Source organism: Aquarana catesbeiana, unplaced genomic scaffold, assembly GCF_042186555.1.
Source record: "Aquarana catesbeiana isolate 2022-GZ unplaced genomic scaffold, ASM4218655v1 unanchor232, whole genome shotgun sequence".
In the NCBI taxonomy this organism is placed as follows: Eukaryota; Metazoa; Chordata; class Amphibia; order Anura; family Ranidae; genus Aquarana; species Aquarana catesbeiana.
Window position 1 is genome coordinate 680,246 of NW_027362660.1, and position 12,139 is coordinate 692,384.

At 42.7% G+C, this 12,139-nt stretch overlaps 1 protein-coding gene across 1 annotated transcript in view; it reads left to right on the forward strand.

Moving 5' to 3' along the window:
* The first annotated feature begins 410 nt into the window (after positions 1 to 410).
* LOC141121790 (uncharacterized) overlaps positions 411 to 12,139 on the forward strand; it is a 54,882-nt gene continuing 43,153 nt past the window's right edge. Inside the window, exon 1 of the mRNA XM_073611509.1 lies at positions 411 to 876. Coding sequence (XP_073467610.1) covers positions 411 to 876 — 466 coding nt within the window. The remainder of the gene's footprint in view (positions 877 to 12,139) is intronic.

Sequence of the window (12,139 nt, forward strand, 5' to 3'; positions counted from 1 at the left end):
TCTGACTGCTGGGCCTTAGGCGATCGCCTAATTTGCCTAATTAGAGAGCCACCTCTGGTTCAGGGGGGGCACTCTCTGGTCCCCTCCCTTTCCTAACCTGCCAGGCTTCATGCTCAGATAAGGGTCTGGTATGGATTTTATAGGGGACCCCACGCCATAATTTTTTTTTTTTTTAATAAAGAAATGAACTGGTAGGAGATCAGAGGACCCATTTACTAGTTACCTTGAGGGGGGAATTGTAAGATCCTCAGAGAAAAAGCTGCCTGCTGTGGGCGGAGTCCTGGTTTAGGGGAACCAATCTGCTCATGTATAATAATTTAATCTTTTCATTTCTATTTTAGTACGTGGACGGGAGATGAGGAAAACCTCAGAGGATTGTCTCACTTTGTCTCCAGACTGTAAAGTAGAAGATGAGGACATCACACATTATAGTCCAGAAGAAAACCCCGGCTACCTCAAATGTCCATCCGGCACCACACAGTGTAGATGGACCATCGTATTCCTCTTATCCTAAGGAACCTCAGACTGTGAGGGACGGTGCCGTCCTTCCAACAGATAAGGGTTTTTCCTGTACTGAGTGTGGGAATTTTTTTTTATGGAAGTCCAGTCTTTATAGACATTGGAGATCTCACACGGGGGAGAAGCCGTATCCCTGTCCTGAGTGCGGGAAATGTTTTTCACAGAAGTCAAATCTTCACAAACACCAGAGATCTCACATGGAGAAGCTGTATTCCTGTCCTGAATGTGGAAAACGTTTTATAAACCAGTATGAACTTTACACACATCTAAGATATGATAGGGAGGAGAAGCCGTATTCCTGTCCTGAATGTGGAAAACGTTTTTTAAACCAGTCTGATCTTTACACACATCAGAGATATCAGGGGGGAGAAGCCATATTCCTGTCCTGAGTGCGGGAAATTTTTTTTCACGAAAGTCTAATCTTTCCAGACATCAGAGATCTCACACAACCCTCTAGGTGTATTAGTGTCTTAAGGGCGGGAAATGTCTTTTATATGAATGTTGCTGGACATCACATCTCTCATGTGGGGAAGAAGCACACCCTGATATACACCTCAGATATACTCCATGGCTGATCTTCATCATGTAAGAAACAGTTCATAAGGAGATCAGAGATCACCAAAGATTTGGATGAAGTATTGTACCGTGTTGGCTTTTCATTGGCTGAGTACATTTTGGGGTGTAGAGAGGTAAATAGAGCCGTGAAATGAAGGACATCACCTTCAGAATGTCTGTCTTGTCTGTGTGACGTTTACTGATAATGATATAGCGGGTTACAGAGCTAGAAGCTGTGAGATCCGATATTTCTTTATCGGTAAACTTTACACAGACAAGACAGACATTCTGAAAATGTCCTTCATTTCAAGGCTCTACTTACCAGTGGTGACCCTCTCTGTCTTCAGTCCATCCTTCTCCCATCCCCCAACAGGAGGGAAGGAGAACTCAGAGATAAACTAGGTGAGAACTTCTTTCCTTTGCTCCTGTGTGGGTTTGGGTGGTGGAGTGCGGTATGAGAGGGAACACCGCTTGTCTTTATATTTCCACATATCTTGTCTAGGTAGAGGTTATTGATTGGAAATTATTGATAGTGTTTGATTTTGTGTAAATCATTTCTGTTTTCACTTTGACGGGAGATATTATGTGTAGTTTGATAAAGTGATTGGCTCAATAGTTACCACTTCACTTACATGTTTAGTTTTTAAATAGATGAACATATATGACAAACATTCATTCATCCATGTCACATGCTGGTCTTTTTTTATTTCATACAGTGATTTCCTATAATCATTGGGTCCATCTAGTGGTCATAATGCAGTATTGAACTATTTTTCCTGATTGAGGTGCTATGGAACTAATACTTCATTATGGCCACTAGTTGTGTTTATTAAAATACAGCAAGAATTTCTCATGGCTGGACACATGCTTGTCATACTCGCCTAACATATTATTTTGCATAGACCCCTTAGTTAACTATGTCAGGGAGGTTCATACAAATACCTGAGATCATACTCCATGCATTTTATGAGTACAGTAGACATTGAAGGACATAAATTAAATAAAACCACAGGATTAAACCAATCATTGATTTAAAACAAAAATACCTATTTTGGCCTTTAGATGGCGCTAAGTATCATAGCAATTGGCACCATCTAGTGTCCAAATGCAACTTTTTCCATTTTAAATCCATGAAAGATATTCAACCACCTCAGCAAACAGCCTAATAACATTCTTTGTTTGCCCATTCACACAGAAGGAATGTATATGAATTGTCACTGAGTGAATTGCTATACAAATGTTTTTATGAATAGACCCCTAAATGTCAGGAGACATTTATATACTGTAAAGATGGGAAGTATGTAGCAGATAAATGAATAGACCTCCTAGCAATGTTTTATTTCCAGGCTGCAGCTAGGGGGAGCTCTAATGTTTAGAGTGTGACCACAGCAGAATGCTCACATTAACCCTTAAACTGCCGGAGCTGTTTTTGTATAATTTTTGCAAACATGTTAAAATGCAGATTTTGGGCCTGAAGATTAGATAAAACCCCCAAACATATATTTTCTGAAAGCAACGGCCCTGGAGAATAAAATAGTGGTAATTGTTAAGGTGTTCCTTGTACACAAATGTCCCCTTATTACCCATTGTTTTTTTTTTTTTTTTACTTTCCCCATTTTCTATGGTGTTGTTTTTTTCCTACAATACTTTGTTATAATAATGTAACATGTTGTTGTGTATATTATTGTACACAAACTAATAACTACTCCGCCTCCACATTCCAGACAAGTCATTTTCCTGACCAATTGGATTTGTTCCTTTTTACTATTTTATTGATTTCTACTCTTGTTAAAATTTTAAATTTTATAATAAAAACATATTAAATGAAAAAAATTGTGTTGGTGCATTGATGACAAACTTCAGTATCCAGAAACGGCTGGTAGGTGACACTTCCATATACAGCCCAAAGAACCCCTAGAAACCTTTGGAGGAACCCTGGCTGAGAAAGGCTGGACTAGGCAGTAATATATTACTATTGTACAGGATTTATATAGCGCCAACAGTTTTTGTGCAGCACTTTACAACATGAGGGCAGACAGTACATTTACAATACAACTTAATTCAGGAGAAATCAGACGACCCTGATCATTAGAGACCACAATCTATAAGGGAGGGTCAAGTGATACAAAAGCTGTGGGGCTGATGGAGAAAATAAATGTACAGTTATTAGGTGAAGGCAGGATAGGCTTCTCTGAAGAGATGAGTTTACAGGGATCGCCTAAATGTGGACAAAGGAGATAGTCAGACAGATTGGGGTAGGGAGTTCCAGAGGATTTGGAGAGGCTCTGGAAAAGTCCTGGAGTTGAGCATGGGAGGAGGTGATAGGGAAGCTAGAGAGCAGAAGGCCTTGGGAGGAACGAGGAGAACAATTTAGTTGGTATCTAGAGACCAGGTTTATGATGCAGCTGGGGGCCGAGTTGTGGATGGTTTTGTAAGTTTTTTTTTTTGTTAGTATTTTAAATTTAATTTGTTGGGTGAGTGGCAGTCAATGGAGGGATGGGCAGAGAGGGGTTGCAGGCACTGAGCAGTTTATAAAGTGGAGCAAGTAAGCAAATGAGGAGGGAGTTGGAGTAGTAGAGGCGAGAGATGACCATGGAGTGGATTAGAAGCTTTGTGGCGTCATTGGTTAGGGAGTGGCATATTTTGGAGATATGTGATCAGGTAAGTACCACCAATGCTGGGCTGGGGTTATACTTTATTCTCACTCACCAACAATCGGGCTTATTTTATCTCACTGACACCAACAATGGTTCTTATTTTATCTCACTTGGTTTATTTCAGTGACACCAACATTTGGACTTATTTTATCCCACGGGCACCAACGATAGGAATTTTATTTCACTGACACCAATGATGGGGCTTATTTTATCTCATTGACACCAACAATGGGTTTTATTTTATTACTGACACCAAAGATGGGTTATCATTTTATCTCAATGAAACCAATGAAGGGGCTTATTTTATCTTACTGAAGCAAAAGATTGGCTTTTATCTCACCGACACCAACGACAGGACTTATTTTATCTCACTGACAACAATGATGAGACTTTTTTTTTTTTTTTTTTTTCTAGCTCATTGACACCAGTGATGGATGTGCCGGGTAGTGATACACACACACACACACACACCGATCCCTGTCTGCCAGATACAATCACTTCCACACACTAATAATCTGCATTAGGGAGGAGCTCCGTGTCTGAACAGAAGATTGGATGAACACTGGCTCCTCCCACATTCTTCTGAACATCCAACGTTTATGGCATTTTGGTGTAGATGAATGTGGAAGCTTCTGGCTGTCGCTGGTTTCTAGGGAAGCAACGGCTGCCTCCCAACAGCTGTGTCCTTAGCAACCGCTGACTTCACCCCGCCCATTCCCTTACATGGCCACGTAGGCAAATGGATGGGGCATAGATCATGACATCGTTCTCTGAATATGGCCATATCTGGACAATGATGTCACCACTATCCCCGCCCCTTCCTTTATATAGCTGATGACCGCTCAAGATGCTATCAGTCAGCGAGTGTTACCGTTGGAGATTGCTCCTGTGTGGCGGAGCATTGGGGGTTATTGGGGAGTCAGTGGGGGGGGGGGTGTCATTGTGATTGATGATGGATTTGCAATGAGAGACTTTTTTGGGGGGATTTTATTTGAAATAAATGACATTGGGGGTCTTTATTACTTTATTTCCTTTTCTGTGAATGAGTAGGGGTGCTATGTACCCCAAACTCATTCATGTAGGTGGGCAAAATCTGGACACTTCCAGATTCCAATAAGACCCTCACCCACAGACCCCCCACAACCAACAGGCCAGGGTTGTGGGGATGAGGCCCTTTTGCTTAACTTGAAGATAAGGTGCTTTACCATGGGGGGGGGGTCACTCCTGACAAGACTCCCCCACGTTGAGGGAACATGGCCTGGTATGGTTCAGGAGGGGTGGAGCTGCATGCTCATCCCTCCCCCTTTCCTGGTCAGCAGGCTGCATGCTTTGATTAAGGGTCTGCTATGGATTTTCTGAGGGGGGCACGCACTTTTTTTTTTTGTGTGAGGTCCCCCTTAAAATCCACCTTTAAACTCAGAGGGTCTGGTATATATTTGGGGGGCTCTATATAATTTTTCATTCTTGCTGTAGGATGGGCTACAGAAAAAGTGACATTTACAAAAAAAATGGATTAGTTTTAAATTGCCAGAAAATGACATTTCATCGCCGGCTCTTTTTTTTAATTTTTTTTTTTTAATTTTTTTTTTTTTATAAAACACACACCCTCCAAAGTCTCCCAAATACATAGAAGAACCTCAGGGGGTGGGGGGTCTGTGTGCTGTTCTGGTAATTTCTCCTATGTAAATATCAATGCAGCTGCAGCACTTTCTGTACATCACAGAGATGCCCCTTCACAGGCAGGATTAGAACCTCCCCAGGATTAGGACCCCCCAGGACATGATATTTAACCTGTTCAGCTCTTTGGAGGTACATAGTACACCCAGAGAGTGAAGGGTTAATCACATGCTGATGGCAGCAGTAACAGTGCTTGTTTTCTTCAGCCAGCTCCAAGCTGCACAGTAATGCCTTGTACACACAGTCGGATTTTCCGACGAAAAATGTGCGATCGGAGCGTGTTGTCGGAAAATCCGACTGTGTGGGCTCCATCGGACTTTTTCCATCGGATTTTCCGACACACAAAGTTTGAGAGCAGGCTATAAAATTTTACGACAACAAAATCCGATCGCGTCAATTCCGACCGTGTGTGGACAATTCCGACGCACAAAGTGCCACGCATGCTCAGAAGAAATTCCGAGACGGAACAGCTCGGTCTGGTAAAATTAGCATTCGGAATGGATAGAGCACTTTCGTCAGGCTGCAATGTTTAAAATTGTTTAATACAGCGCACTGTCTTCTTCTTTATAATGCAGGAAGAACGAAGTAGTTTTGCTGCTGATATTCACACAGACTTCTTACAAACTTCTTTCTTTATTATTTATCGTGATTCCCTCAATATATTTTGATTTGTCACATCTGACCAAATTTGTAATTTTTTTTTTTCAATTTTTTTTTTGGGGTTTGTATTTGTTTCAAGGCTGATAGTGTGTGTGTGTGTTTGTTTTTTTTTTTTTTTTTTTTTTATTGGTTTTACTCCTGAATGTTTTTGTGTGTCAAGTTACCACAACACCATTGTTATCTTGTATTATTTAATCTCAAAGAGATTGCTTGGTGTCCCTTGTTAATTTCACATTGTATATTTGAAATGTACCTGCCTACTCACAAACAAAATGTCCTTTTTGAAGGAAAACACACATAGGCAAGTATAATTGAAACCAAAAATTCCTTTATTAAGGGCTCAGAACTAAACAAAGAGGGAGGCAACGCTGGATAAACATCATAAATTGGCGAAGCCTTGGACCCCCGGGGCAGACATCAATTCTTTTACAGCAAAATTGGTGGCCTGAGGAGTCCATATCTAAGGGAGTGCAGTCTGGTCCAGAAGTTCCAGAGATCCGGAAAGCAGCAGATGACATCTGTGTCCCCAGGCTGTGGTACTACAAGGGGCTGCATATTTTGCCATACCAGACTGAACCCAGGGCCATCACTCTCTGGTTTTCCTTCCACGCTTCCTTCCCAGCTGTGGCTCTGGTGTTGCAGATGTGGCAGGAGGAAGAGGAGGAGGACGACTATGTGTGAGGTCACAAATGTGGGTTGCACATGTTATTTAACCCCTTATTGAGAGCTTCCAAAATTAATAACTCAAACAGGAGTCGTTGGCCCTCCTCCATCTGCATCATTTTGCAGGCAGATAGGCCAGCAAAGTCCTCCTCCACACTGTGGGGGCTTCTCAGGGCCTCTGTAGCCTTCCAAAAGAGGCCAATGGCAGTCTCCTCCAGGTTATTCCTCTTCCTGCCACTTTGTCTTTGAAGGTGGAGGGGAGGGACCTGGGTATCAGGCAGCCTGCTTGGCCCGGCCACCTCCTGGCTGAGGCTTCCCTGTGTATGAAAAAGGGACATGGTTTTAGTTTTTGCATCACCAATCACAATCAGAAATTAGTACTCCAAACTCACATCTCCTGGCTGAGACTTCCCTGTGTATGAAAAAGGGACATGGTTTTAGTTTTTGCATCATCAATCACAATCAGAAATTAGTACTCCAAACTAACATCTATTTAACATCATTGATTGCACAACCAGAAATGTTTAGAAGAATGCTATACCTGACTCAAGCTGTGACAAAAAAGTCCCGGGCTGGAGGGCCAGGTAGAGAGAGCAGGCATTCTTGAAGGGCCTGTATTTCTTACGATCTCCTGAGAAGCGCTCAGGTGTAGGGACCCTGGGCTCAGGGATCGCCATTACTACTGTTGAGCTTGCAGTGGGCTGAGGGGCGGAGGCCCCACTAGTAGGTGCGGGAGCTGCGGCTGCAGAAAGAGGTGGACCGTATAGTTGCTGAAGGCGGCTATCAATTTGGGTATAGCCTTCTTGTAGTTTCTGGACTGCATCGGTGAGAGCTGAGACCTGCTGGCACAGAATCTCTAGAGGGGAACGCGCTCTGTCTGCCTCAGACATCTGGCTGGTTTGTACTGTCAGGAGAGTACTTACCGAGGCCAAGATGCCGAGAGCGGTCCGCCCTTGCAACTACGCGCACCCCATCCCCTGGAGATGATACAGGGAATGGGTGGCACTAAGGGGCACGGGCCACCAGCAGGTATGGAATCCCTTGTGGAGGACTGCAGAGCCGGGTCTGGGGGTGCAGGAGTCCTGGAACTGGCTGAATACCCGATGCTGGGTGGAGTAGGCAAACTGTAAGCAAGCAGAGGGTCAAACACAAGTCATAGGCAAGGCAAGTCCGTATAGGCAGGCTGGGGGTCAAACACTGGTGGCAGGCAGAGCAAGTCCGTTAAACAGGCTGAGGGTCAAACACTGGTGGCAGGCAGAGCAGGTCTTAATTGTTTTATATCAGATTATTAGTTTTTGGGGGTTTTATGTTTTTGCCTATCTAATAGACGTATATATATCCTAATTTTGACTGTCATTTTTTATATAACTCCCAATTTTAGTTAAAAAATAATTTTTTTGTAGTTTTTTAGTAACCACATATCCTTAATATCTAGGTGAGTCCCAATTTATTAGACCCTGGCACATGCATGGAACTAATTGAGGTTTTATTTTAATATAAGGGTTTTAATATAGGGGTTTGTATGTTTTTTATTTTTATTTTTTTTATGTTTTGACCAGATTTGCTGGTAGCATAGCTAGTTACAACTAATGAGTGTCCTGGCACTGCTCAGTGGGGATGTGTTGTGCCAGTAACTACCACTTGAGGGAGTTTGTATGATTATCTAGTATCATTTTAATTTTATTCTGGGATGTGTAATGTCAGTAACTACCACTTGAGGAAGTCTGTATGATTATCTAGCATTGTTCTATTTATACTTTGTATTTTAGCCTTTTTATTAAATGATTTGAATCATTTATGTTAGTAAAACTGTGGAGATTGTTACATATGTAATTTTATATCTGTTTAGCATAAAAGGAAGCAATATGATGATCCGATGAGCAACCGCTGTCACTATGGTAACCAGGATGCCATTAGACATAAATACGGAGGCTATGGCATCTTAGGGATATCCTTGAGAAAGTCACGTGGTCTGTGACGTAACGCATGGGAGGAGCTAGTGACGAACACTGCTGTTACGAGTCACCAGTACAGCAGCAGCAGCTCCTTGAGGAGTCTCGCTCACAGAGGCTGATTGCATCCTTTATGCCTAACACATACTGGGTCTATGTGAGTGTATCACTGTGGTCATTATTCTTTTCTGCTTTTTGCTTAGTTCATTGCGTAATGATACTTTTTGTTCATTTTGCATGATTCACCTCTTGCTGAGACCAACACTAAGTGAAGCAAAGCGTGATCCATTACTTATTTATCTGGGAAAAGAAATTTTGAAAGGCACCGATGAATGAAGTTATTAATCGGGCTGCTAATCACCACAATTTAACCCTTGCATTTTTGAATGATCTATGGACTGTTGGGTTAACAATATTATTATTTTGTGTTAGAGGAATTGTTATTTATTAATTTTAATTATTCTTCAACATGTATTGCTCATCAAATCATTAGCTTATGAGTGCTGACAGTTGCACACGTATTATACACATATTGGTTTTGTTTTAGTGTGCTTTTATCACATGCAATTTTATGCAAATTCATGCATTTGTTTGGTTGGTTTTATCTATTTATTCACGCATACTTATATAATACACATCATTGGTGTGTTTATTACCTGAAATTTTATGCAATTTTTATGCATTTTATGCACGTTTATGTTTTCTTGGTTATACCCATTTGAACTCATTTTTGAAAGGAGTTGTGCACTGATTGATATTGATATTGATTGATCACTTTTTATTTTTATTTCTATTTCTACTTTTTTTATATATTTAATTTCAGCGCTTGAGTTTTTCACATTTCACGTTATCTTAGGAAAAATACCCCATTATGGTCACTAGATGGAGCTGGCGATCATAGGAAATCACTTTTCTACATTATGGCCAGAATATGTAATGACTGGATGAGTGATTGTCACGTTCATCCCATGAATTTTCTAAAAGTAGAACCCCTTAGTTTCCTTCATCAGACATGGCTTCATACAGATAACTGAGATCATACTCATACACTTAAAATTACCAAAACAGCACACAGAACCCCCGAGGTTCTTCTATGTATTTGGGGACCTTTGGGGGGTTTGTGTGCTATTTTTTTTGTGTAATCTTTATTTTATTTTATATTTTAAAAAGAACATACAAACATATAGTCTATGGTCAGTCTTTCCACATTACAGTGCATTTCTTACAGTGCAGACCTAGACGTTTTAGACAAAAACAAATTATAGAACAAATTATAAAACAAATTATAACACGGAGGGGTGAGGGAAGGAGGGAAAAGGGGATGAGGGATTAGGTTATCTCCAAACTGTATTACATTATTAAACAGTCATAATGAATCCTAAAGGGTGTCCTGCCATAGCGGCTTTGGCCGGACCCATCTTTCTTCAGCCCTCTATTCAATTACTGGAGGGGGGGTCTCGACTCTGCCTTAAGGCCCCAGGATGCCCATTGGGCGGGTCCCTTAGGAGGGGGGCCACAGGCCTCCAACTTACCTCCACCAAGAGGGAGACGCCCCACGGGCAACCCGTTGGGCCAATGCAGTCACAAAGGTGCCTATGCCACCAGGCGGAGCCCCTATCCAATACGTCTAAACAAGTAACGACTTAGTAACATTTAAAGAGGAAGACACAAAAACATGCCTTTAATCACTAGTGGCGCATAGCGTCTCATATGAACCTTCAACTATAGACCTTGTGAACCACGCATCAGGAAAGAAAAAGCTTACACATTGTGCTACCTATAGGGCAGTGAGACATGCCATTCAGATACGCCCATCACCATACACAGGCCTCCTTAGCTTCAGGGAGGGCTCCGCTAACTCCAACAGCGCGACATCCAGGCTAGAGGACACAGGATTGGTGTCTACGGTGAATCTCCACCACTGGGCCCAAATACTATTAAAACGCTCACTCCTATCTTTGCACCTCGTCACCCACTCCTCCGCCTCTCTGATATCATCTACCTTCTGTAGCCATTCTTTTAGGGTAGGGATCTGCAGACGTTTCCAATAGAGAGGTATAAGCCTTTTAGGGGCATTTAATAGATGAGGAAGGGCGCTTTTTTTGTAATGGCTCAGAGGGAGGGTAGGAAGGTGCAGGAGGAAATGCTCAGGGGAAAACGGGATCTCAATCTGCAGGGCATTTTTAATGTTAGTCTGTATTTCCATCCAAAAAGGCCTGATTGCTGGGCATTCCCACCATACATGAAGGCGGGTGCCTTTCTGACCGCAACCTTGCCAGCAGCGGTCAGAAATCGAGGGGTAGATACATGCTATGACAGCTGGTACACGATACCAGCGAGTTAGTAGCTTGTAGTTAGCTTCCTGCGTTCTAGACTCTATGGAGCTAAAGTGTGCTAGTTTATACATGTGTAGACGTTCTGGCGTGAACTCTACCCCTAGGCCTTGTTCCCATTCCCGTATGAAAGTCGGCTTGCCAACGGTGGAAACTGAACCCAAGAGCCTATATAATTCAGAAATCAGATGGGGAATTGGCTCTTCTTCTATAAAAAATCTTTCTAGTGTGGTGATAGTGTCTAGCCCTCTCATCGGGGCCCCCTCTGTCGCAATGAAGTGTTGGAGTTGCTGGTGCCTCCACCAATCCATGGGGAATCTGCCATGACTATTCCGCAGGGCATCTAGGGGTGTCAACTTACCCTTATCTACAAATTTGCCGCAACTATAATTGCCGTCTGTAACCCAAGTACCGAAAAAGGTCCTCTGCTCCCCAGGAGGGAACCACCTAAATCCCCCCAGCGGTGCCAGTGGGGAGCCCGGGGGCACCAAAGCATACAGATCATTTGTGCGGTCCCAGACCCGCAGGGTGTGAATGGTTAACGGGGAGGACGTCTGTGAGAGTCCTCTGTGTTCATGAGGTAGCCAAGGTGCGTATGAGAAGTCGCGGCCTGCTAAGCTCTTCTCCAAGGAGACCCATATTTTTGAACCCCCATGATGACGCCAGTTAAGGATATGTTGGATCGCAATGGCTCTGTAGTATCGCCGTATATCCGGGAGGCCCAGGCCTCCCATCTCCTTGGCCTTCTGCAATAAAGACGCAGCCAGTCATGGTTTTTTACCATGCCAAATGAAATTAATCATTAGGCTTTGGAGCTGTGTAAAGAAGCTCCTGGGGAGGGGGATGGGCAACATCTGCAAATAAAAGAGCACCCTAGGAAGGATGTTCATCTTGAGTATGCTAAGTTTGTCTAGCCATGTGAAGGAGGTCTTGGCCCAGTTCTGTAAGTCTCTACGCACCATGCTCAAAAGGGTAGGGATATTAGCTTAATAAATAGTATCAAATCGATTTGTAAGTTGGATACCCAAATACTTAATAGATGTTTTAGCCCAACTAAATGGGAAAGCTTGTTGTAGGTCAGTGGCCATCTTTACAGGAATGGTAATGGGCAGGATTTCGGATT